This window comes from Mesitornis unicolor, unplaced genomic scaffold (genome assembly GCF_000695765.1).
Source record: "Mesitornis unicolor isolate BGI_N332 unplaced genomic scaffold, ASM69576v1 scaffold6918, whole genome shotgun sequence".
Taxonomy (NCBI): Eukaryota; Metazoa; Chordata; class Aves; order Mesitornithiformes; family Mesitornithidae; genus Mesitornis; species Mesitornis unicolor.
The window spans coordinates 67,786-94,159 of record NW_010203784.1 but is presented as its reverse complement, the minus strand read 5'-3'; the positions used below and the strand labels follow the sequence as shown (position 1 = coordinate 94,159).

Sequence of the window (26,374 nt, the reverse complement as noted above, 5' to 3'; positions counted from 1 at the left end):
CCTCTGCTTTGTTTTTGTACAATGATCAGCATTTCTGAAGCTGCTCTTTTCATTAAGTGTCTTTATTAAAAATATTACAGAAACAGATTCTGATCTTGCACCTGCCACCTCCAGAAAGCAGAACTGGGGTCGGGGTGGGGAGGTGGAATCCTTTAGCAATTATTAATCATGTTACATTTTATATATATATATGTATACGTATATGTTATGGTTGGACTTGATGATCTTAAAGGTCTTTTCCAACCAAATGATTCTACGATACGATGTTAAGTCCAACTTTTAAGTGTGCTACTAAAGAAAGAAATGGCCATTTGCTTGCACCTGGAGAGCACGCTGTTGGTTACAGACATGAGGCTTTATTCATTACTTCTGTATCGCAGCTCAGCCCAACTGGATTCAGAAAATCAGCGACGTACACGCAGCCATAGAGGAAAGCGTCCGAGCGAGCGGGCGGCCGAAGCCCTCCTATCGCTGGCTGAAGGATGGGAACCCACTGCTGCCCCAGGTAGGCACCCCTGGAGCCCTTCAACGCCATCATTCAGCCAAATGATCCCCCCTGTTACAACCACAAACTAAAACAAGTCACTGAAGCATTGGTTTCATGGTAGCTGGCATTTTTTTCCCTTCGCTTATTGTGAAAGAACATGGCACCCTAGATTTCATCAAGACCCCGATAAAGATTGCGCAGACATCTTGCCCTACAACCAAGTAGAAAGCCAGTAGCTCTTTATATTACTGTTTTGCAAATGGTGAAACTCCTGGGGAGGGAGGGAACACTTTGCTGTACTTACTAAAACTGATAACAGAAGCTCCGTATCCTTAGGCTGATAAACGATACCCCGGTCTTTTGTTCCACACTCTAGTTTTACTTGCATCACACTGGTCACAAGCAGATGTTCTTGTACTTAAATCACATTAGTGGCTGATATGAAGTAAAAGATCATTAAATTATTAACATCTATATTGTTTTCAGTAAACTGCCAAGGATTTTTAGTATTTTTCTCTGTGCTAGCTAAGATGGCAACCTGTCTCACTAAGGTTTGTTCCCATATATACTTTACTTATAATACCATTGTTTTAAAGAATGCAGTTGGCTGTGATGTGCCACCATGGAACAAAAGTGCATTTTTTAATCCAAGTTTATCTACTTGAAAGGGGTATTAATCTAAATGGCTTTGGTATTAAATCAGAGAGAAGTCAAGGGGAAGTCCTCCAATTTAAATTGCATTTACCAACTACTGTATTGGTTTTACCATTTAGTATCTAACCTGACATAAATTTAACTGGCAGACAAATAGATTGGAGTATGCAAATTCTTCCCATTACTGCTACATGTTTTGTGCACTTTGGCATGGAATAGGGCACAACTGCTGGGTTTATGTTCCAAGAAAAGATCCATTTATTTACTTTTTTAATCTGTTTCACTATTTCCTACAGGGCAGAGTTCAGCTAGAGCAGGGCTCGCTCACGATAATGAACGTCAGCTTGTCAGATGCCGGCATGTATCAGTGTGTAGCAGAAAACAGACACGGCACCATTTTTGCCAGCGCAGAACTGAGTGTCATAGGTAAGAGTACTTTCCTGAATGCGGCAAACATCCCCAAACCAGCAAAGCCTTCACCCAAGCTGGTTTTCCCAAGTTTCAGCATCTGAAGCAGAAGAGCTACTGAGCATCCTTGATAACTTGTAGTTTTTATTTAAGGTGTGAAACGAAAACTTGAGAAAGTGGGTGGACAGAAAATAGATTTTTTTATATCATCCCAGTTTTTCATATTCATCCAGGTGAGTGAGCACAAAGAGCTGGTGAGGTCACCCTCTTGCTGGTTAGAAATGTGTTATGGAGAACCCCGAGTATTGCCCCATGTCAGCGCATACTGTCCAGTATGCACTGTCCACAGACCCCTGCTCGTGGGCTGTGGAGACTGACTCTTTTGAGGAGATGTTGAAAAACCACCTGAGTAGACCTTTCACCTTCCTAATGGCAATCGTAACGCTCCCATCCCAAACCCTCACCAAGAAAAATCATTTCTGTTTGTGTTCACCTGCTCTACTCATCCCAGTTAATATCAGAAAACTCTCCTGTTCATCCAGGTGTTAAATATCTGACAGAAGGTAGCAAAGTTGTACAAGTGGCAGGCCTGGGAACCGACACATGAGCATAGATATGTAGTTTTGAAGGGTTAAATAGAATCCATGATTGCAAAATAGTAGTTTAGTTGTTTTCAAAGCCAGTGTTCAATAGCATAATTCCCCACTTTATCCTGAAGAACAAAGCATGAGGTGTTTTCTGATTATGGCATTTTCAATGTCAGTCATTTTTTATCAACAGCAATAGACACCTGCATAGAAAAAAAGATTGTCATTGTTGCTCTTCAAGAAAAATACAATGATGCTCAATAAATTAGACTTCACAGTGCTAAGATTTATTGGACGTGTTACTCCGTGAAAGAAATCAAAATAAACCCACTGATGCTTTTCCTGTCTATTCAAAACCCACATAAAAATTAGCCTTTGGGAGGAAGGCAGACCTCCGAAGACAGAAGCTTAGACCTTGGTGATGGGTACCCAGGGGTTGACCTTGTGTATGCACAAAAAGCAAAGACCTTGGAGAGCCTGCTCTTAAAAACGTGCCAGATACCATGTGTTGGCTGACTTCCCATTTGGGTTATGCAGTCTTGCTTCTGTATGTCACGTGAAAAGTACCAGAATGGTACCGCAGATTAATTTCTATGGGTCTGTGATTTAGTTTGGCATGTTTTTTGAAGAAAACCAGCATGTTTTCCTTTTCACTAGAGTTTTCAAAGGAAGTCAGTATTTTGAGATCTCACTGAGAAATGCTGGCTTTTAAGCAGGTCTTTCCGAGTATAAAAATGGGTATTTTAAAAGGCCCTGAACTTAAGCACTTGAAATGATTAAACACCACTAATAGCAAGTGAGACTTACAGCAAAATGAAATGAAAAAGAGAAATTAAAAATTTACAGACAGGGCTTTTTTCTCAGAGTGATTCTTCTCTATTATTGTTGCCAGTTACATTACCTGGAGTCCAGCTAAAACCAGGAGCCTGTTGTGCTGGGCAATGTACAAATGTATAGTAAGATGCAGACATTGCCTTAGAGAATTTTCAGGCCAAATGTTTAAAAAATTAAAAATGAAGAGTGGACCTAGAGTGAAAAAAAAGTAATTAAAATCTTCATTTTACAATCAAGGTGTGAAGAAATTAAACGCATTACCCCTGAAGTGGCACAGGGAGGTTGTAGCAGCGCTGAGAACTGAGCCCAGAGTTTCTAAATGTCGGGTGACAGCATTTTGAACGTCACAGAATAAACCCATATCGTGAAACTCCTCTACCTCACACAGGGTCCACAAGGAAATAGCAAATGACTTGCAAAAAAACCCAGTCTAAACTGTTCATTACAGAGATGAAACTAACAGGATTACTCAAAAATCTATTTTGCCCTTAAATTTTGGAGAACCATCTGAGAAATTATTTCCAGAAATGGTACTGTATCAATTATGATTATGCGATATAAATAATAATCCATCTGGTTCTGAGTGCATGGGTGGGAAACTGTCCTCAGGATGCCTCCTTTAATTTTGAAATGTTTTTCATGGCCAGTGTTGATTTTCAGATGGCTCTTTTATAGTCTTTAATAACATACATGTTTTCCTCTATGCTAAAATGAAGTCAGCCATCTATGATTAGACGTAGAAGAAGAGACAGCTCAGAGATTAGTGAACTCTGAGTTATGGAAGTGGAAGGTGAGATCTATTTGATCCCATTATCAGTGTAGAATTACGTTTTATTCAGCTCTTTTGCAGCAGGAACACTATCCAAAAGGCAAGATGCCCTAAGAAAAATTAATTCGCTTTTTGTATCGCACGGCAGGTTTTTGTCTCCCAGCTGCTTCAGGTGAGCTTTAGATCAATTTATGGAGCATCAAGCAGATGCAATGCGTGGTGATCTAAACTTTCACCTCCCAAAGAGCAGCAAGAAAGAAAATCGAGAAAAATGATGTTGATACAGGAATGGGGCGGGAGGTGCAGGAGGCAGGCACACAGCCAGCAAAGGGGAGGGAGAGCATGAGAGGGGACGGGGCTGAGTTTGCTGCCACTGATCTGTCAGAAAGTAAACTCCTGTCAGCAAAGATGTAGCGACAGGGTAAGAGTTGTTGCTAAAACCCTTCAGCTGCCTCACCTATTTGCTTTGATTTCTCTGTATTGAAAAAATTAATTGTTCCACTTGATATAAATAAAACCTTCTGGTCGTCTTTGGGGAGTTCACTACCAGAGTCAGTGGAGAGGCAGCCACCTCAAAGCTCTGCCTGTCATTGCGTCCCATCAAATAAATCATTAAAAATCCTTTGAGGCAGGAGTCAGAAGCCAAACAATCTTCTCCCTCCCCAGCCTGCTTTACAGCCAGTCTGCAGACTGTCTACAGGGCTTTGGTGGCTGCTTCGGTGAATATCTGTCTGTTCTTCACAAAAAGAAGTGTGCCCTGGAGGGACTAAAAAAGATGATTCAAGATTAAATTGTACCCTGGTGCCTACTTAAGTCTTGCCTTGTTTTGCTTGGTTCAGGACCTGGCCCTGTCAAGGTCTCCCATCGTTATAGCATTAAAAGAAAAGATCTGTTTTATGCAACAATTATGAACATGAAGCATAAAAATAACAACTTTTCTGGAAATATTCTCATTTCTGATTAATCGAGTTGTGTGTTTCCAACAATTTTCCTGTATGCTGTTGCTCTGCACATAGCAATGTTTGACATAATGATCACGCTGTTAAGACACAAAAAAAGGAACTACATTTTACAGTTCATGCAGGCGTAGTTCTTGGGGGTGCTGCCCCGAATAAGATGTATGTGATGCCGGGTTTCTGCTGCCTGCCGAGGTTACTGGTTTCTGAGGTTTGTCACTGAACGTTTGTTTCTGAATAAGTAAAGAGCTGAACCCGTCAGGTTTCTGTTTGCCCCATCTGTATGTGCACATGGTTGCTAAAGTCAGATCATTTAGGAATTGCAGGTGAGAAACAGCCCTGGAATATTGCAGTGTTCAGAAGAGCCTGCCTTTGGTTTTTCCAGAGGGAATTCTGATCTGCTTGGTTTTTCTATTTTTTTTTCTTTCAGCTGTTGGTCCAGACTTTTCCAAAACTCTCTTGAAAAAGTTAACACTTGTTAAAGTGGGCGGTGAAGTAATCATTGAGTGTAAGCCAAAAGCTTCCCCCAGACCTACTTATTCTTGGAAGAAAGGAAAAGACATCCTAAGAGAAAATGAAAGGTAATGTCTTAAAGTAACCATTTCTTTCATTAGCTTGCTCCAACCCAGGGGCTTTCAGCAACGAAACCTAAATTTGTCATTAATAGCTTCCTAAAATTGACTTGCAAATAAATGTGAAAACAGCTCGTGTTCAGGCTCTAGGAACTGGGGGTGAGATTTCTATTCCCACTGTGTTCATCCCAGTCTCTGTGTACTATTAAACCATCCCTGCCAAGAAGCTGATAAAGATACATTCTAAAAAGCAAATATTTTGCCTCTGCGTTTCTTTAAACAGCCATTGTTTTTCAGAAAACTTCCCAGGAGATAAAACCCTCCACTGCAAATTACACTGCTCTGGTACATTACTCAATGTCCTGTAAACAGGAATTATTTGGGGTCAGTAATTAATTTGGCAGTCCTAATGCGTGAATTGAAGACTGCTTTTTCAGACTGGCCACGTAATTTTTCTTTCTCTTTTTCTTTCTTTTTTCTTTATTCAAAAGGAGAACGTTAGTAGGAAGTAGGAGTCTGCCTTTCAAATTCACATGTGGTTTTTGCAGTGATTTGTTGCTGAACGTATAGAGATTTGATCGTGTTACCTGTCCTGCTTGCGCAGCACCTGAGAGGGGGACCTGGAGAGCTGTCTGTCCTGGACAGTCCTCCAAAATACAATGTGCCACTTGGATTGCTGGGGAAAATCCTGTCCTATTCATGAAGGTCAAAAAGCAGAAAATTACAGGAAATTGTTATTTTTAAAAACTTAAACCCGTTAGAGCAATTCTTTTATCTTGGAAATAGTATTGTTCCATCCAACTTGCCTGCCTATAATGAATATTGAAGTATATGAAGAGATGATGTATACGAGTATGCAAAAAAGCTGTAGTTCATTTAGAGCCAAATACACAACCTAGTTCTGCCTTACTTAGCTCCTGTTACCTGTTTTTTACAAAGGTATTGTCTATGGACTGTTTGACTTCACCTCAGTTGTGTGATCAGTTGCGCAGAGCTTTCTCTAGCAGCCAGGTTACAAAGCTGTGTGAAGTCAAAGTTATAATAGATCAAGGTATATTGATTTTTAAAACTAAAAAACTTGTTCTTCTGGTGAAGATTGTGCAAAGGATGGGAAATACTAAGTACTGAAAGTTTCAGAGTGTCAGCCTCATGGGCTCCCATCCGTCTCCTCATCCTCACTGGCATTATCTGTAGCTGAAATGTGCTGTTTTCTCTGGTATGTTCTCCTAGGCATGGCACAGTTCTTTCTCCTCATTTTAATTTAGGAGTGAGAGAGAAAGCAGTAGTTTATTTGAGCGAGGTGTTAGGAAAGGACAGGAATGTGAGCGACTGTGTTTCTTGCTTGATCGCTCCCATGCAATCCTGACAACAAAGCGATTTAATTTTTTTTTTAGCACTACTCTCTCGTCTGCAAACTTACCTAAAAGTTGGGTGCTGCAATACAGCAGAAACCCTTAGATCATGGTTTCCCAAGGAAACACAGCTTGTGCACTGGTAGCATAAGGCTAGGTGGCAGCTTGGTCTGTCTGTGGTTTTACTTCCAAACCTTTACTTACTTTTGAACTGGTTATTTGAACTGGCTGTAGATGTTTCTGCTGGGTTCCACCACAGTTAAGAGAGGAAGATCAAAAAATAGCAGTTTTCTTCATGCTTTCTAGCCAGGAAATAGGCAACTGGGGAAGGAAGACCCTATTATTTCCGCTCAATGAGACCCTGTCACCTAAAGTCACGCCGTGGTAGACATGAGGGAGTCCACACCAGAGCAACCCTGAAGGGTGCACACAGTGTGTAAATAGCGTGAAGACATACCTACAGCATTTTCCTGACTGACCTCCTCCTGAGTTATGTTGGCAAGAGGCAGGTATAGTCATAAAAACTTGCTAAATAATATATACCTCGCTGTCTGCTGGCCACAGCCCCCGTGCCCAGACAGGCAGTGTCTGGGAGGACAGGTTGTGTGTACAGCACAGTGCTCTGTGCAGCTCAGCATTCAGCTCAAGTGCCAACCACAGCAAGGCTGAGGTCTCCTGCTGCACCAAGACCGAGAGCCTCCCACCCGGGCACCAAGCCCTGGATGGGAAACCAGACGTGAAATGTGCCCAAACAGGTGTGAAATTCTCTGTTACTTCAGCCCAGGGGTTCTTCTGCCAGCCGAATCATCCAGCAGGGCCTACCTGGCAAAATGTCTTAATGAACACCGCTCCATTGACTTGGCAGTTGGACCTATTTAGTTCCTATATGCCGCTGGTTGTGTCTCCTGTGGGGGTGAGGGTGTCGAATCTTCGCCATCGCCTTTATTAACCACGCCATCCTTGCAGTCTGTACCTGGAGACTGTGTGAAACACGCAATTAGGAAATTATATTGTCTTAGATGATCATGGCATTGCTCATCATCACTGTCTGACTTCACAAGGGTATGAGAGGCCAAGTGCCTGGTCCTCTGCTTAACGTTGCTGTATTTTTGGTTTCTTGGGTTGCTGAAACGTTATATCCTCCCTGCCATCCTGGAGGATAGTACCACTGACTGGAGTCCTGTTGAAATCTAGGAATAAAGATGCCAAGAAAAACTGTTGCTGAAATCTCATAATCTAGGGCAGAAAAGAGAACTTTGAGATGGACATCGGAGAAAAAACTTAAACAAAATCTCTGGTTAAACTGATGTTTAAGAGTCCTTCAAGTTTCAGACAGACACCTGAACATTTGGATACTTCTCCAAACTGAACTTGATTATGAGAAAGTTAATCAATATAGATGGTTCTTCCGATTCCAGGTGGAGTTAAAAGCGACATTACTGTGTCAGTCCTTGCTTTCAGTTCTGACAGCTACCATGGCAATTGCTTGAGCATTTCTCCTGGGGCTTGTGTGACTTTTCAGATGGAGTGTCATGCTAGGAACTCCTTGCTGGAGACAGAAATAGTGTGTATCAGATTTTGCTGCCAGGACTCTTGCTCTGGAGGCTACTGCTGTCCAGGAGGCAAAACTAAGTGTGTTGTTCAATGTTTGCCCAGAGGGCAGAGACTGTCATGGAAAAAAAAGCTTTATTGTTTTAGATTTCATATTCTTCTCTGGAGGCTGAGGTAGTGTGTACTGCACCCCTAATGAATAACCTGCCCTGAAGGTATCTCTCACTGGTGGTTGAGAACTGTGCAATTGTGTTATTAGAAATTCTGCCCTGGGGTACAATTACATTATTGCAGTCATTAAAGGCAGTTCATCTCCATAATAATGGAAATCCTGCCTTGGAGGCCTAACTGAGTCAAAATAATGTTAGTAGCCTGGCTCCAGAAGGTAAGTTTTATATAGAAACAGCTATAGCACAGATACAGATATATTGCAAATGCTGCTTGGAAACAAAGACTATTTCTATATAGGTAAAGATACAGAGATAATTTTCTATCTTTGATCTTCCTTTCACATTTTAGTGCAAAACAGCTGTTACACTCTGTGGGAAAGGTCTTCAGTCCTATTTAATGCCACAGGCAGAGTAAGGGCAGGTGAGTCTGCTGCCTGCCACAGTATCTCCCATCTTCCACACCATCAGGACAGGAGGCATGACTGAAAAACACCTACCCTCTGAGAAACCCTTGCTCAGGAGCAGGGGATACCTTTTAGATAGGCATGGTCACCATAAAGCCATGGAGACTGCTTAAGTAGTGTACAAGTTGTGTTTAAGACCCACTTGCACACTCCTCAAGTAGGAGTCGTTTTGCCCTTTCAATATACACTCTTAGGCATATAAACCTGGAAGTCTGAGCCAGTAGTCGAGATCTGCAGCTGAGAGAGAGTCATTCCAGAAGCCAACAAGCTCGAGGTAGAAGTAATGTCTCCTGGTCATTGCAAAACTGCAATGTGTCTTTGGGACATGTCAGATTGTTCATCAGACAGAAAGAGTTGTGTTGAGTTCAGAATGTTTCGCACTTACCATTTGGTTCTTTTATATTCATGTTTCCAGATATGTTTAACCTCTGATCTCTTTATTCTGACTCAACAGTAGGAGAAAAGAGATTTTAGAGAGCTGGGATCCCATTACATAGGTTCTCTTCTCTCATATCCCAACTATATTAGTGAGACTTCGAAGTGATGCTGGACTTAAGCCTGTGAGATCAAGAGGGAGAGTGTTACTGCCCAAGGAGGGCTGGCATTCAAAATCAGGCAAAAACTCCTTGGGAGAGGAGTACATAGACTGTAGGAGCCAGAACCTCTGTTTTTTATTTACATCTCAGTGGCATAATCTTAGGTCTTCATTCCCCTGATTTTATGAAATAACACAGTCAATGTCAGGTAAGTTTTTGGAGGGAAAATATATATCGTCTGTGGCATCATAGACATAGGGTATAGGTATCATACAGGCATTATATACAGAGAAGTGATTTGCAATTCCCATACCAAGTTAGAGACAGATGGTTCAAACCATATGTATACTTTGCTCCAAAGCTGTCTTTAAAACCAGATCAATCATTTCTAGATATCAGTGGGAGTTGCAGAGGTAGAGGGATGATATTTACTAATATAAAACAGAAATCCATAGTCACCCACAAGTCTGGAAAAACTTCTGTTAATTGATGGCCCCTGTATAACAACGAAGCGAATATAAGCTAGTCCGTAGTGGAGAGTCTTTCCTTTAAACTCCTGAAGTCCTAAAGCCAAGCATCATCCAGTCCACAGTATTTCCCATTTGTGACAATTATTTCCTGGCATTACATTGTATATATTTCTTTTCTTTTCATTGGCAGAAGTAGGAGGGGAAGTCACGGCAGTCAGATTGTTCTTGCAGGATTTTGTTAATCCTCTCATAATAATTCAATTACATCTAATGCCACAACGTTGGATAAATTTGTTACTGAGACTAGTGCTTTAAAGCCTTTATTTTCAGGTGATCGTGTCACAGAAACCTTTCAATTTCTCCATAATTACAGCATGGCTGCCATGGAGAACTGCACGCGGTTGCGAGTGTGAGTGGTTTGTCCTTGCAGTGATGGAAATCAGAAGTCACTGTAGTCGCCAGCTCATTCGTTCAGACTTCCTGTGTGCAGGAGGGAGAGTCAGGCTGTGCGTGATTAGAGACAAATCCTGGAGCTACGCAGAGCGCTGCCAGCTGAAATTAAACTAAGCCTCTGTCACAGCTGCTCCCACGCTCCAAACTGTTGGAGGAACGTCCTGCAATGGAAGTGTAATTCTCTTTGAACTGTAGATCAGGAAGCATTTTAAAAATAATTTGAACCAGTTAATTTCCCATTTTAAACCGTTCCTTTTAAATCAATTACATCTTCTTTAATTTTCATATGGTTTTGCATAGACCACAAAAAAGCTACATTGCAGCCCAGCGTATCTGCAGTCATGTAGGTGCGCGGCATCCGAGGGCTCGACCATGGGAGCACTGGGGTTTAACGTTAGAGCTGACACTGGTCCTGTGATCTACATCCACAAACCAGAGCATTTTGTCACTCAGCTGCACAGACTGAACTGTCTTTTAATAAGTTGCCACCAGAGGCCATTTTGTTAGAGTATCTTAGGAAAAATTTTCATGGAATTGTTCAAGGGATATATTTTGCTGTCAGCATGGAAAGATTTTGCTGAAGTGCATGAGAAGGGGTTGTTAGGCACTGGTTTTTAATGCAAGATTTGCATCACTTTCCTTGCAAGTGTTTCTTCTTTTCTCAGGTTCTTGGTTTTTGACTTAAAGAAATTAATTTAGTTTACATACAGTAATGGTAATCATTACATTTATTTATTTCTGACAGATTGTTTCATTTTAGGTATCAGTCTGTCCAACAGAAATACTGTCATTTCCCAGAAGGTGAAGCTGTAGCACTGTATGGTTCAAGAGGCAAAGAGGGAGATGTTGTGTTTTGGTCTCTCTGTCTACTATGGCTTCCTGCTGCGCTCATTCTCCCTTCCTCCCCAGGTGTAGCCTGTGTTCATGAAGACCAAAAAAGCTTTTATTTATGGAAATACTGTATTTCTGTCAGTCTTGTGGTTTGTTAGCAGCCATGTAACAGGCTGCCCATGGAGGTGGTGGAGTCACCATCCCTAGAGATGTTCAAAAAATGTGTAGATGTGGCAGCTTGGGACATGGTTTAGTGAGCACAGTGGTGTTGGGTTGATGGCTGGACTTGATGATCTTTGAGGTCTCTTCCATCCTTAATGATTTTGTGATGCTATGTGTTGATTAGGCAAAGCATGGGGACAGGCTGTGGTACAATAGTGGGGTGGGCTGGCGCTGGTCCTAGTGGCTGCTCTGTGTTGGAGAGCCCTGCTCTGGTGTGCTTCAGGGCATCACTGTGAGGAGGGTGGTGGGGCTGGCAGTCTTGTCAGCTATCTCATGCATTTGGTAAGAGCTTGCAGGCCTCAACATCTGATGCATATTCCCTGAAATAATGTATGTTTAAAATATGTACATAATGGTCTCCATTCCTAATGTTCTCCTAAAGGTACTGGAAAGTCACATTTACTGTGCTACCAGACATGCACTCAGTTCAGGACAGAAAAATAATTGTACTTTTAAGCCCCAAAACAAATTGGTCTTCTCCCGTTCTTGTTCATGTAAAGCCCTTACATCATTAGAGCTGTTTCTTTTCTATGAATATACAGTGCATGCATTGTTTATACAGTTTAATTGTAAGGAAAGAAATTCATAAAAAAACAAATTATGTTCTGTGCTGGTAGCAAAGAATATGAAAGTGTCCAATTAAGCAGCCACTCGCTAGGACTTGTATAATAGCAACATCTGTTATCTTAATTAAACAAGTTTCTGTATAAAGGAGCCCGCATAGTGCACTTTGTTAGAGTAGGATCTGACCTAGATACTCCAGGCATGCTCACTATCTTCATGGAAATTCTCCCAGTTGGTCCCATTATCTTGCAGTCTTGACAAGCTTCATGATATATGAGCATTCTCTTGCACACACAATGCCATACTGCTTAAAGCAGGAGGTTTTGGGGGTTTTTAGCTGAAAACCAATAAAAGCACAGAAATGCAGCATATTGTGGCATTTACCCATTGAGTTCAGGCACATCAGCATTTGGAAGTGTAAAGAGTACCTGGCTAACTCAGACCTTGTCAAATCACGCTCAGGAGAGAGAACCATGCTTCCAGAATCCAATCATGGTTCATTTTCAGAAGTGACTTATCACAGAATCACAGAATCCCAGAACGTTAGGGATTGGAAGGGACCTCCAAAGCTCATCCAGTCCAATCCCCCTGCCGGAGCAGGAACACCCAGATGAGGTTACACAGGAAGGCGTCCAGGCGGGTCTTGAATGTCTGCAGAGAAGGAGACTCCACAACCTCTCTGGGCAGCCTGTTCAGTGCTCTGTCACCCTCACTGAGAAGAAGTTTCTTCTCAAATTTAAGTGGAACCTCCTGTGTTCCAGCTTGTGTCTGTTACCCCTTGTCTTATCATTGTTTGTCACCGAGAAGAGCCTGGCTCCATCCTCGTGACACTCACCCTTTAAATATTTATAAACATGAATGAGGTCTCCCCTCAGTCTCCTCTTCTGCAAACTAAAGAGACCCAGCTCCCTCAGCTGCTCCTCAGAAGGGAGATGCTCCACTCCCTCCATCATCTTTGTAGCCCTACACTGGACTCTCTCCAGCAGTTCCTGTCCTTCTTGAACTGAGGGGCCCAGAACTGGACACAATATTCCAGATGCGGTCTCACCAGGGCAGAGTAGAGGTGAAGGAGAACCTCTCTGCCCTACAACCACCCCGCTCCTGATACACCCCAGGATGCCATTGGCCTTCTTGGCCGCAAGGGCACAGTGCTGGCTCATGGTCATCCTGCTGGCCACCAGGACCCCCAGGTCCCTTTCCCCTACGCTGATCTCTAATAGGTCATTCCTATGCACTTATGTGCTTCAAGATTTAAGTAATTTAGGACCAGATTTGTCCAGGTATTTCATTGCTGCTCTCCACCATAGCCCAGAGTCAGAGATGATCTAGGAGGGTAAGTTCAATTTTAAAAGTGCTGGTGGAGCAGTGGAAGTCCAATGAGGACTTGAGGCTTTGTACCCATCCACAAATGAAAACCCAAACATTTGCCCTGAAATCCGAGCCTCGTTGGAAGATGTGGTCTGCTGCTTGGGGCTGTAGGACACCAAGCAGCTGTAGCGAAAAGCCTCTTGGATATGTTAATACACAGCTGTGCCTGCAGACTCATTAGTATGGACAGTGAATATTAATTTGTTCGTAAAGAAGAACACTGCCCGACGCAGGCACTGCCAGCTGCTTTGGAGAGGAAGCTGAAGTCCTGCCCCAGGTGAATCTCAGAATCATAGCATGGTTTGGGTTGGAAGGGTCCTTAAAGATCTGTTCCATCTAGCTGCCAGAAGCAGGGGCATCTCCCACCAGACCAGGCTGCTCAGGCCCCATCCAACCTGGCCAACGCTTTCAGCGAGGGGGCATCTACAGCTTCCCTGGGCAACCTGTGCCAGTGTCTCACCACCCTCACAGTAAAGAATTTCTTCCTAATGTCTAATCTCAGTCTACTCTAGTTTAAAACCTTCATCCTGTTGCTACAAACCCTTGTAAACAGTCCCTCCCCTGCTTTCCTATAGTCCCTTCAGGTACTGGAAGGCCTTTATAAGGCCTCCTCACGGCCTTTTCTTCTCCAGGCTGAACCCCAACTCTCTCATCCTGTCTTCGCAGGACAAGTGCTCCAGCCAAACCTCTCCATCCTGTCCTCAGTGCCCAGGCTGGCATGAAGTTGAGAGGAGTCACAGGGTAAAGCCCAAAGCATCTGTCTCTCCTCCCAGGAGCTGGAGTGACTGTGGCCAGGGAAAAGCAGAAAGTTCTCACCTAATTTTTTTTTGTTGTCTCATGCACTTCTAAATGGTTCAGAAAGACTTTTCTCTCTGGAAGTTAGCCAGGGTTTTCTCAAGAGTTCACATCCTAAGGACCTCCTCACATGGTCTGTTGATTTACAGACTCCTGAGGTATTACTTTTGTAACAGGAGTTTTAACTTCAACACTGTGTCATTTTGAGAAAGAAAAATTGTGAAATCAAGCAAGAAAAGAAAGGCTTTCCTCTTATTTTTTCAGTGTGTCTTGAGCTTAAATTGTTGTTATAAATTCCATTTTTTCTATTTGTTGCCTCAAACTTCTGAATTAGCTGTTAATTGCTTTAAACTGCCAGAAAGAAAATGGCAATAGGACAGACAGCTCATCTTTCCCAGTCTGGTGCCAGGGAACAAACCATGGTAATATTTTTATTCTGATTACTTGAGAGATGAATTGCCAACAGTGGCTTTTGGACATGCAGTCTAGTGACACTTCAGCAGAAAATAAAACCTCAAAAGATGCTTCCTATCATTGTTTTGCATTAATTGTGTTGACTGTCTTTTTAAAAAAAATAAAGCACCTATGCAATTTCTTGCAGACAGGTAACCAAACCATCAATAACGTGTCGGGTTTTCATTACATCCTGCCTAGCCAAAATGAAAAATGACACCCTGCAAATAGCTTTTTGAAGTTTGAATTGACAATGCAGCGTTCATCTTAGTTTTTAAAGACAATGGCAGAAGATGGCTCTACTTCATTGGAACAGCTGAAGCAACTGGCATGTCAACTTACTGTAACCAATTTTCTGCAAAAAGAGAACTAAAATAAACCAGGAAACCACTTGATTCAGTGGTCAGAGGTCTTCGAAAGCAGTTATTTTTTATGGCCGCCTGTTCATGGACTATTTGTTTCCCAGAAGAAGCTAGTTTTAGCTCAACACTAAACACTTGTAGTTTAGTGTGTGCGAGCACTAAAAAGCACTGATTTGTGTGATCTGAAATCCTTTGGGAAAAATTGGTCAGTTTTGCCATAGTTCTCTTTAGAAGTAGGTCACTAACTTCCTTGCTTCTTAAGGATAGTTACATGGACCTGTTTTCTGTGTGTGTATCTGGCATAGGTAATAAATCCTGTGGCTTTTGTTTGAGATACCTATTGTATACTTGTTTGCATAACCCTGTAAATGGTCTCTCCACAAAACTTAGCTGCTCTTGCAGCTTTCTGACGATTGAACCTTTCTTCAGCGTTGGTAGTAAGCTGGTGACTCCAGTTCATTATTTGATCGTCTTTTCCTGCTGTTCTTGAGCAAATGTTTCAAGCAAAAGGGTACCTGAGAAAGGTTAGAAATCTATTTAGAGTCCAGATTTGGTGCTATTTTATTTTGTATGTGTAATTAGGCTGATCCATAAAATTTGCACATTCATTTATCTGCTCCTATAGAGCTAGGACATTATTTCCTATGAACAGCCACAAACTGCTGTTGAGCATACTTGAGATGCCAGTGAACATAATCCCAACCTATGCCAGGTTTCAGGTGGTGTTCCAGAAATGGAACTCTCTCCCTCTCGCACACCTGGACACTGCCTCCTGTAGTATCAGCAGTCTGTTCCTATTTTCCCAGCAGATTATTTTCAGTGTTGTAGTATTGTAATATTCAGTGATACGTGTGTAGGACATCATCACTACCACTCCTGCTGCTGAAACGAGCTTGTGACTCAGCTGTGGTTTGACCAAACTCACGGTGCTGCTGAGAAGTTGTTTTAATTTTAATTGTGTATTAATTTTAAAAGTAGAGCCCTGCTCGCAGAGATGGGCAAAAGCAGAGCATGAAGCATCCAGAGAGCCTCATGTCAGAGGCATCAGACCTCCAGAGCACAGTGCCCCATGTTTGCACATCCTTAGCAGAAGCAGTCACTCGCTGCGTGCTGTTCAACAGCTGCAGCTCTTCCTTCTTCAAGCGTCTCATCTTTATGATTATTAAATTCATCTCTAGGTACCGTGCACACGGCTACAAATTATTTCTCCCTCTCCATAATGATGCTCCTGGAAAGAGCGATTTCCTCCCCACCGTGCCGTTGTGTCGGATGCAGCAGGATCTGGCTCCAGGCAGTGAGGCAGGTTTTGCTCCATTGTGAGCACGGGCTGCAGCCACTGCTTTCAAAAATAAATGCCTGCAATTAGTCTCCTAAGTGCAATTTGAAATTAATGTGGGGTTCACACTTGTCCTCTGATTGAAGAAAATAGTAATAATGATTTTAGTAAATCTAGTAGCATTTTGAAGGAAAAAAAATCAACTATTTCTTCTCTTTGGTATTTTCATGATTAACAGCAAGAAGGTAGTGATTTTACAGTTAGGGTTACATTTTATGAAACGCACGTTTGAAATCTAAGGAAATAATTATATATCTGCGGGGGAAAAAGGATTCCTAATGAACTTCTTGGACAACACACCAGGCTTGGTGATACTTTTGATGGTTATTTAAACATCATTTTCAAGTGATGTAAATGTGGTTTTGGATCTTGCAAATCTACGTTAATGTCAATTACAAGTGGAGTGGGTAATTTATCTTTGTACTATGGGCATTTTTTGTTGAAACAAGAGGAAAAGACATGTTATCTTTGAAAGACAATGCCTTTGGGCTTCTATTCGGGTGGTATCAGCTGGAACAAATAAGCTGATAATGCATTTACTGCTTCTGCTCTAATCTCACGAACGCTTCCAGAAATGGTTTGTCAGCAGCTGATGCACAGAAAATCCTGCACGGATTTTTTTCTCTCATAAAATAACTTTTATGTGCTTCAGTAGAGTTCTTTAATGCTTGTGTTCTCCATACTACCGAAGTGTTTGCTGTAGGTTGAGGGTGGTGGTTTGTCTTTGTCAGGGAAGGAGCTGTTGGAAAGACCAAGATTTGATTCCCTGCACTTCCACTGTCCCTCCGTGTAGACTGGGAGAAGTCACGTATTCTCTGTGCATGTGGCTGTAGTCACTGCCCTGGAAGAATGAGCACAGCATATATTTCACTGCACATTAGGTAGACTCAAAGCAGCAGTGGCTTCACGTTACCTACTGCTCTCTACACAAGATTCACCTCATTCCTGAGTGCGAGAAGAGGCTTTGCAGGGAGCAGCATGTCTCTGAGGGGGGTAATTGTGCATAAAGAGGGATGTTTCAGCCTTACACAGTGCAGTTTGCAAGTGTGCTTTGCCCCTCCACTGCCAGGGAGAAGTCCTGGAACTGCCGGTGCACGTGTGGAGCATCCCTGTCCTTCACCGCGCCGTGGCAGCTTTCACGGGTTATGGCGAACGGCCAAATTCAGCTCTAAAAATAAACCGCAAAGTCGAAGAGCTGTGCCAAAAGGGCAGTTTCCCATGGGAGATGGTCTTCATTTCCCACCAAAATCAATGGAAAATTGGCTCTTTGCACCATTGGGCCCTTCCAGACCCAGAAAATCCCATATAGCTCAAACTATCATTGCCTCATGTCTAAGGAATGAAAGCTGTGAAAATGAGCTTTTTTTTCCTTTGCTTTACTCAAATCTGCTTCCTCAAATATTTATTTTCATGACATGGTCTTTCTTACTGTATTTATTTTAATTTTGTGGTTACTGAAAAAAAGAGTGGGAAGAGAGTGAAGGCAAAAGGTTTTTATTATTTGAAATTCACCACAGCCTCCTCGTTCCCTTCAGGGTCCCTAGCAGTGCTTGTGCTTGGTTTTCATTTGTTTCTCCCCATTATCAGCATCCCTTAAGAAAGATATTTTGTAGAGAACTGTTCTTCTTAGATAACCTAGGGATATTTTTATATTTGAAATTTGACTCTAGGCATCTTTAAACAATTTACATGAAGTCTCTAATAGCTGTAAATGCTCACTTCTTTCCCTCCCGTCGCCCTGCTCCTTCGGGATGGGGTTTTGTCACTTCCAGACCTGTCTTAAAAATTTACAGACAAAAGGGAAGATGATGACAAAGCACAGCTTTTGTGTTTATAGATATAAATGTAGGCTGGATGCAGTAGTACTTATTTGGACTGCTCCGTCATTGCAGATAAATAATTTGTTGAAAATTAAAATTGTGAGAGAACCTAGCGTGCCAGATCCATAACTGGTTGAAGCTGACAGTGGATTCAGTGGAGTTATGTTGTTTGATTTTGCCAAAGGGGGCCCTACTATTTTCTGAAAAATATCTGAGCAAAATGTGTTAAATTTTTCCTCTCTCTCTCGAATAATATTTACAGTTTTTAATGACAGTCTGAAAGAATTGTCATTTATACTCTCCTCACCTTTAATTCTTCATACTTAGAAAGCCTGTAAATTAAAAGCCTAAAATTAAAACATGTTTACACACAACAGTTCACGGCCCTGGAAGAAGTGTTCTCAGTATTTTCTTGAAGATCAATATCAAGAATTATATAAGTGAAAAGTGTGTAGTACTCTGTATCTTTTGATGCACCAAGGTAAAAGCAGCTATTACCTAGAAAGACCTTCCAAAAGATTAATTTTTAATTTTTGTACGTTCCTACTGTAGTCCCAGAGCACAGAAAATGCCAAATGAACCCAAATTCTGTGCACAACAGATGTCTAGCAAATTCACGGTTGCTGTCATTTAGCCGTTAACCTCCTGGTGTCCTTTGTGACTCAGATGTAGTAGTGAAAATAGTGCAAAGGTGATGTTTCTTGGTGCCTTCTCCAGCCAGTGATTTTCTGTGGACAAAATATATATAGATATTTTAGAGATCAAGAAGTGCTCCCACGACAGAGACCCCAGCAGCCCCATGTAGTTGTGCCACACGCAACTTCAGGAGTTGTTCAAAAACTTCATCCTCAAGCTCTTTAGCTCTATTTAAAATGTATTTCCAAGGGAAATGTTCTACTAGACTCAATGCTATAGGATTTTTCCTCACTTTATTTTGAGCAAATATAGTTCTTACCTGAATTAATTATAGGGAGTTGGCTGTTAAGAGACCTGCCAGTTGTCATGGATAAGGAAGGCCTTATCTAATGCCTGCTTTCACCAAGAGAAAGACATGCACTAAATTAAATGGGCTTTGACTGAGGCTCCAAATTAGCTCAGGCTTTTCTGTGAACCATGAAAAGACAAGCAGTTATAGACAAATAAGTAGCAAAGCACTTGTAGGTGGTTATCTAAATCAAAATTAACAGATCCTGGCCAAGAAGTTGCAGACGTGTAGAAGACTGCCTGCACAGTACGGCTGTCCACATCAGTGGTGAGTTTAGATGGACGATCAGATGGCAACCACTGTAGTGCTGATCCAACAGGCAGTTTTGTCCTGCATTTTACTTGGACTTACCCTAACGGCTGTCAGACATGGAGCCAGCTTCTCTTGTCCTTGCTCATGTTGCTGTCCTGACCATGGGACATGTTGATGTCCCACATTGGTGGCTATGCGGACACCGTCCCTTTTGCACCTGAAACATCTGGAGTTACAGGACATGGCAAAGCCCAAGCTTAGAAGGCCCCATCCACTTTACAGGGGGATGCTGAGCGTTTTTGGCTGGTATGAATGTAGGGTGGAAAGTCTCAGGTGGCGTAACAAGGTGCTGGGAGGGGTTTAGGATCATGGCCCTCCCCTTGCCCTCTCCTTCCTGTGCACCAGGGACCATTGAAGGTGCTGAGAGAAGCATCGAGAAGTTGGCTTTGACCGCAGCACGTACTTTCATGGGGATTAATGTTATGGAACAGAAAGCTCTGACCTCACAGTTATTTATTTACGCAACAAAAAGGTTGTAGTCACACACGAAGACAGCATCCCAGGGCCACAGAAATTATTAGCTGTGGACCATACTCTGAACCAGCCCATTCTTCAAGTGATGAGCAGGTACTCATGAGCAGTGTCCCTGATTTTGGGGAGGGCTCTGTTCTGAGCAGTAAATCCTCCCTCTCAGCCAAACCTGTGACTATTTCTAGACTTCTCTGTGTTTTCCTGAAATAGCCTAATGGCCAATACTGCTTTTATGAGATCATTTTAATAATCCCAGTCTCTGCCTCATTGCATGGGAAGCGTTATTAAAAAGGTAATAAACTGCTACAAAGACATGTGATAGAAATAGAAATAATTTGATAAATAATGCAATTGCCTGGAATCATTTACATTTACAGTAGAGTTGTGGCATGAAGCAGAGTTGCTGTGAGGCTAAAAATTGCTGTAGATATTCCTGCCTATAAACTATAGCTGAGCAAATACACTGCTGAGATTGCAGTCTGGTCTGTCTCCTGCTTTTGCTTTCTTCCCCTGCTTCCAAACCCCCCACCCCAAGCAAGGCTCCAGAGGACGGACAATAGGCCATTCATCATGTCACCTGAAATACACTGTTTTTCACAGGTACATTTAACCTAAATCCTCTCTCAGAAGGCGGATTATCTCTTAGAAGAACTCTGGCACCACAGTCTCTTTTCAATAGCCACGTCAACCACTGCCACAAAGGCTGTACATGAAGGGATCAATGGTAGTTTTATCTCAAATTGCACTCAGTGTGTGTTTCTTCCAACTGACATTCATTTAAATGCTTGCTCTAAGACATCTTTTCTCCCTGTAATAGAAAAAGGATCGGACATCCTAAGCATTGTTTCCTGCAGAAAAAAAAAAATTAAAATACTCACTTGGCTAAGCATGAAATATTTCAGATGCGTGTGTTTAATCAACAGTGAAACCAAGTGTAGTTATGCTTGTATTTCATAAATTAAAATGCTAAGACTATCAGATAAGAAACAACATGCCTTATTTCATTGCAGCGGTGCTGATGAAACCATTTGAGAGGAAAAAAAAAGTCGCTTTTTAATTATAAGCACTCTGCTCCAAAGAAACGTTGGAGCTCTAATCTGCAGTCCAGCAGTTCTGCTGCCCGCCTGCGTGCTGCGTCCCTCGGGACGATAACCGCTACCCTCGCACACGCAACCCACATTTGTAGTCCATTCATAATCCACATGTTTCCATCTGCTGCACAGAAGAACAGAGGGCAGGCTGAGAAGAATATATTGAGGCATACCTGTGGTATCATCTGTCTGGTGCAGATCTTCTGGCATTGATGTGTGGACTTTGTGAGCTAGAAGATAATTTGCGATGAAAAGGTTAGCGCGTGGACCTGCTGCTCATCGCTGCAAAGGCTTTCACCGGGCGGCTGCAAGGTATGGGTGAGGTTGAGCAACCCCTGGCTCTGCAGTGCTGTTGTATTTGGTTCCTGGACCTGTGCCGATTTTCTTTTAGTTAAACAACAGAGCAAGGTGTTACAGTAGATGCTCTAAGTATGGGATTTTTAAGCAAATATTGTGTCAAAGCATGGGGTCAAGCCTGAGCAGCAGGTCGTCAGCATGTTTGGGTGGATGCAAGTGACGCAGACTCCCAAAGGTCAGATTTCCTTGGAGCTGGGCTGGAGGTAATTACTGAGACTCAGTTTTATGATGTGCTCTGGGAGTTTTGCAGTTTTCGGTCATCATTTATATTCCAAATAAGGGCTTTGTCTTATTTTCACAAAGTCAATGACAAAACTGTTACTGTTCTCAACAGAACATATTCTGTCTCCAAATTCATATGTTACTGACTGAGAAATATTTATCTGCTCCTGGGAATCCTGCCCAGCAGTGGGGAATACTGCGGTGAGCTACAGGAACGAGATCTAACGTGCTCAGTCTGGGGCTGGAGGTAACACAGCCTGCTGATGGGTGACTTAATAGATGTGGCAGATGCATCATGAGCTGAAAAATAAGCGTTAATAGATCAGACCAAAATGGATATGCACTGCTATTTTTCCTCATACTGCCTGACCTTTTCCATCCATCTCCAGCTGCTGCTTGGAGGTACTGGGCAAGTTAGTACTGCTGTATTGATCCAGGCAGTTGGCCGTGCTGATGTGGCCATGATGCCAAGGTAGGTCCTTCCTAGGTAGCTAGGGTGTCGGAATAACACCGCTCTGTGCAGCTGTCGCACACACTTAGGTATTTGTCATCCATAAAGATGCATCTTTCTCCTTCACGTATTTTTCAAGGTTCACACCAACCAACCAGATGCCTTAAGACACTTCCATTCCTGCAGAGCTGTCAAAGGGCACGGGCAGCCATTGAGCATGCAGCATCAAGAAGGTGCCATGGGAACTGGGTGCCTGTCAGGTTTGGAAAAGGCTTCTTTAGGGTAACGCAAACTGTTCAGCTTGCAACTTTTTACATTTGCTGCTGCATTGGCAGAAAAACATGGGCAAGGAAGGCTAAGGAGGAATGTTTTCAGCATTTTTAAAGGTCCTTTGTCCCCAGAAGAGTTTCGATTAAAAACACTGACAAGATCAGCTCTTCCTGGGGTAGAACCCAAAGCTTCGGTTTAGGAAACAAACAGTCCTTTTATCTCCTAATTTCCAATGTGTCTCTGCTCTCTATGGACCTGAAATCTCCAGTTGACAACACAGACCAACAGATTCTCTCTTACAAATGCTATGTTTAAAATAGATGACCTTTCTTTATATAAGGATGCTAAACTATCTTACATTATCTCTTTTTTTTTCCAAAGAGATATTTTTATCTTCTTTGATTATTCTGTGATATTAGCAATGACTAAGAGCCAGGTTATCAGTAGAGCAGTTGTGTTTACCCGTACAAGAAGGGATTTACATTTTTAGTTGTTGTTTCCACTGCTGTGGTTAGTAGTGTCAGGGAACTCAGAACATTCATGAGGAAGCCAGTAGCTCATTTTTTGAGTTTGTAGTTGTAAAGAGGCGTGTACTCAGCAACCGACACTTTGTCCTGAAGTAATACATGTGTTTATTGGAAATGTGGTTTATTTTTATGTCTTCTTAGGCATCTTACTAGATGGGAGAAACTGTACTGAACAGTGCTTCATTTAATTTGAACTTTGTGTCTTGAAAGAACTTCTTCAACCAAACTGCTAAAAGTGGTTGATGAAGGGAGGTTTGCTTTCAAGCCAATTAGCAGTTTGAGAACCCTCAGTGGTCTGAAATGAGCCTCTCCTCTCGTTTAATGCGGATATGTCTGCAGAGAAAATTTGTGAATTAGCAAAATCAGTGAAAGCCCTGCCTACTCTCTCAACTAACTGTAACAAATTTCAAAGTGTTAAAATAATTACTTGCTAACTTCAAACACATTGGATTCAAATTAGAGGACAAAACATTCAGTGTAGAAAAGCACCTTCAGCAAAAAGAGCCACATAACCATAAGACCTCCTAATCAGTGAGTCTCAGTAAGGTTTTAATGGTCTGATTTATTTCTTAAAAAATCAGTTAACTTACACAATTACTTGTCAGTTTTAATGCCGGTCGTTTACAGGAGTGTGCAGGGAATTTACTTAGTTACCAGATGAGAATTAAACGTGCCTGGAGACTCCCCAGGGAAGGGGTTTGGAGAACTCGGTGCAAGTCCCACCTGAACTCTTTGCAGCGTGTTAACAGAGTTAAAGGATGCCCGTGTGCTCAAATTTTAAAGCCAGCCAGCCAGGGCTTTCAGCTTAGAAAGGGAAGGAAATAAAGACAGCACAGACTCCCTGAGATGTGCCAAAGCCAGTGGTGATTGACCGTCCTCATGCAAAGGTTATCTCTAGAGCCATCCTGTCCACCTTAACAACAAACTAATTTTACACTGGGAATGAAGACGACTTAGAAGGAAACCGGTAGCATGAGAAAGGCAGAGACAGAAAAGGCATTAGAATTTGAAATTAAAGCTACCTGCATCAACAGATATAATTAAAATGATTCATGGGAGAGGTTGTCCAGTAAATAAATTTCAACCACGTGGCTAAAAATAAAATATAAATAAATAAAAATAAAACTTCAACTGTACAGAAATATCCTAAAACATCACTTTTTTCCTGGATTTCTTGGGATGGCAAAAGTGCTGAGGGAGCAAGTGCAGAGCCTGGCAGGGGCAGTGCAGGAGCCGGGTGGTCCTTCTTGAACTGGAGCAGATTGCTGAGCTTGTTTCTGTCGTTTATATCGATTTGAATTTTAATGCATGCCAAGGGCACCTTCAGCTTTCAGAAAGACCCTGTTGTTTCCGAAGACCTGAAATTGATAACAGCAGTAAATAATTCCTTGGGAGCTCCTGGTGCTGCTGCTGCCCAGGCCCCTGCACTGGAGGCCAGTGTGGCAAGTCCTGTGCTCCAGCGCACGTTTAATGTAATACGTCCATTGATTTGTGCCAACATAGTAGTGAAGATAAGAGACAAGGAGCTATATACTACTCTCTTCCAATTATTGAACTGGAGCAACTGCCACAGAAGCAAATATATGGCACTGGACTCCTGCAAAAATAAATTACAGTAGTGAATGTTACTGACTGCAACAATTTGGAGACCTATAAGGCGGTTGAGAAACTTCTATTAATATCACTGCTATTGATGTGTGAAGTGTAACCTCTGTCCCTGGTTGCTGCCAGCTGGCCTGTGTGGTGGTGTGCTGCTGCAAGAGCAGGTCAGGGAGAGGCTACCCAGGATGGAGATTTGGGAGCTGTTGTCAGAGCATCTTGCACATCTTCCTTCTCCTCGCTCAGTACAGTCATCATAAAGACCCTCAAACTGTCCCGTTTTCCAAAGCAGGTCTGTGCGTGTGGACTGAGTAGCTCGAGCTGATTCGTGCAGTCTGTTTCTTAAAGCCTTCTCAGGTGGGAAGTGCCATCTGAGCGCTTCTGCGATGGTGCAAGTATTGTTTGCTAAGTTTCTTTCCTCCTAATTTCTCAATCCAGTTGTGCTGACCTTGATTGGCATTAAGGATGCAGACAGGCTTCTTCATTTTCTTTCAAATTAGTTAAATTGGGAAATAATTAAGGAGGAGAGGGCAGGAATTAATACAAGATTTTCAATGCAGGTCTGAAAGCAGCTGAAAGGGAGAAAGTGGATTGCTGCAAACGTGACACCGAGCAGGCAACCAAGTATTTTGCCAAAAGAAGTGATGCTAAGCTGGAGGGAAGGTTTTTCTGGAGCTTCCACAGGTTATGCCTCCACAAGGCACAAGCCATTCACATTTCAATGGGATTTACTGGGCAGGATCAGGTTTTGTGTTTTCACTGACTTAGAACAGAGCAGAGGAAAATGGAACAGGAGACAAAGCTAACTGGGGGGACAAGACAAGTCTCAAGTGCAGCCCTTGTGCAACAGGGGGGGACGGGCATCACCCCAGGAATTAAGGTGCCATCTCCACCTGACTCCTGCCATCCGAGGTGTCTGCTGCTACAGATAACGGCTCTTTTTTGACGAGGAGTACGTATGTGAGGAGGGGATGGGAACAAAAATAGGATTCTTTTTTTCTTTAACCTGCATGTGCAGCTGCAGAGAAGCCCCGCAGGCTGAGCTGTACTGTGGGCAGAGAGGTGGAGAGAACAGAGAGGAAGCTTGGCAGCGTGGTACCCATGCTGAAAAAGCCATCAGCCTTCTTGGAAAAAAAGCAGCAATGAAGCACCTGCTTCATTGCATCTGCTCGGCACAAGCTTTTACATTGTTAAGCAGCGAGCGTGGAGATTTTTAGATGTAGCCCGTGTGCCACATGTTGCAAAGGTCGTCATGGTGAGCGCTGAATATCAAAGTACAGACACATGTAAAACCTACACAAGCTGCTGGTGTGTAAATTAAAGTTGCCCTCAAGTAAAGACACAGAAAACTCATGTAAATGATGCATTCAGTATTTATGAATTGCGTCCTGAGACATTTCTGTCAGCTAAACTCCCTCTGTAACAGGCAATGGACTGTCTTGTACAAAACATCAATAATTAATACAGACTCTGAAAGAGTTTAATGCTAACTTAAAAAATATATAACTTGCGTCTGCTGTCTTTCCAGAATCACTGTTTTGGATGATGGGAGCCTGCGGATTGTCAATGTCACCAAATCTGATGCAGGAAGTTACACCTGCGTGGCCACAAACCACTTTGGGACAGCAAGCAGCACAGGCAGTCTGGTTGTGAAAGGTAACTGCAGTTTTTATCACATATGACTGATACTCCGTCTTTGCATCCAAAAGCATCCCAAGCAGCCCCATGCACGCTGTACCTTTCCTCTTTGATGCTGATGCAAGTGGGATTAAAGTGTCTTTTGCATCTCGGAAACCTGCAGAGCCGCATGGGTCGGAGATGATGTTAACAGCAAGAAGGTGTCTGTGGTCGCGCTGACTCATGGTGCTTACAGAAACTTAATGCCTTTGTTTTCACACGTAGTTTAAAATTCTACTGCAAATTATGTGGGAATTGTGATAGAAAGCCAGGGCCTTGGTCCATATCCTTGTATTACTTGTTCCTAGCAATGACCAGTAATCATGCTTCAGAAATATTTGCTGTCACTGCAGCCAGCTGTGTCCTAAGACTCAGTTTTGCAAAGGACATGCATAATG

At 42.5% G+C, this 26,374-nt stretch overlaps 1 protein-coding gene across 1 annotated transcript in view; it reads left to right on the top strand.

The window, feature by feature from the left end:
* Positions 1–380: 380 nt before the first annotated feature.
* Positions 381–26,374, top strand: part of CNTN4 (contactin 4) — a gene marked incomplete at its 5' end in the record, with an annotated part of 64,186 nt that continues 38,192 nt past the window's right edge. Inside the window, 4 exons of the mRNA XM_010190842.1 lie at positions 381–505; positions 1,438–1,567; positions 5,126–5,276; positions 25,828–25,955. Coding sequence (XP_010189144.1) covers positions 381–505; positions 1,438–1,567; positions 5,126–5,276; positions 25,828–25,955 — 534 coding nt within the window. The remainder of the gene's footprint in view (positions 506–1,437; positions 1,568–5,125; positions 5,277–25,827; positions 25,956–26,374) is intronic.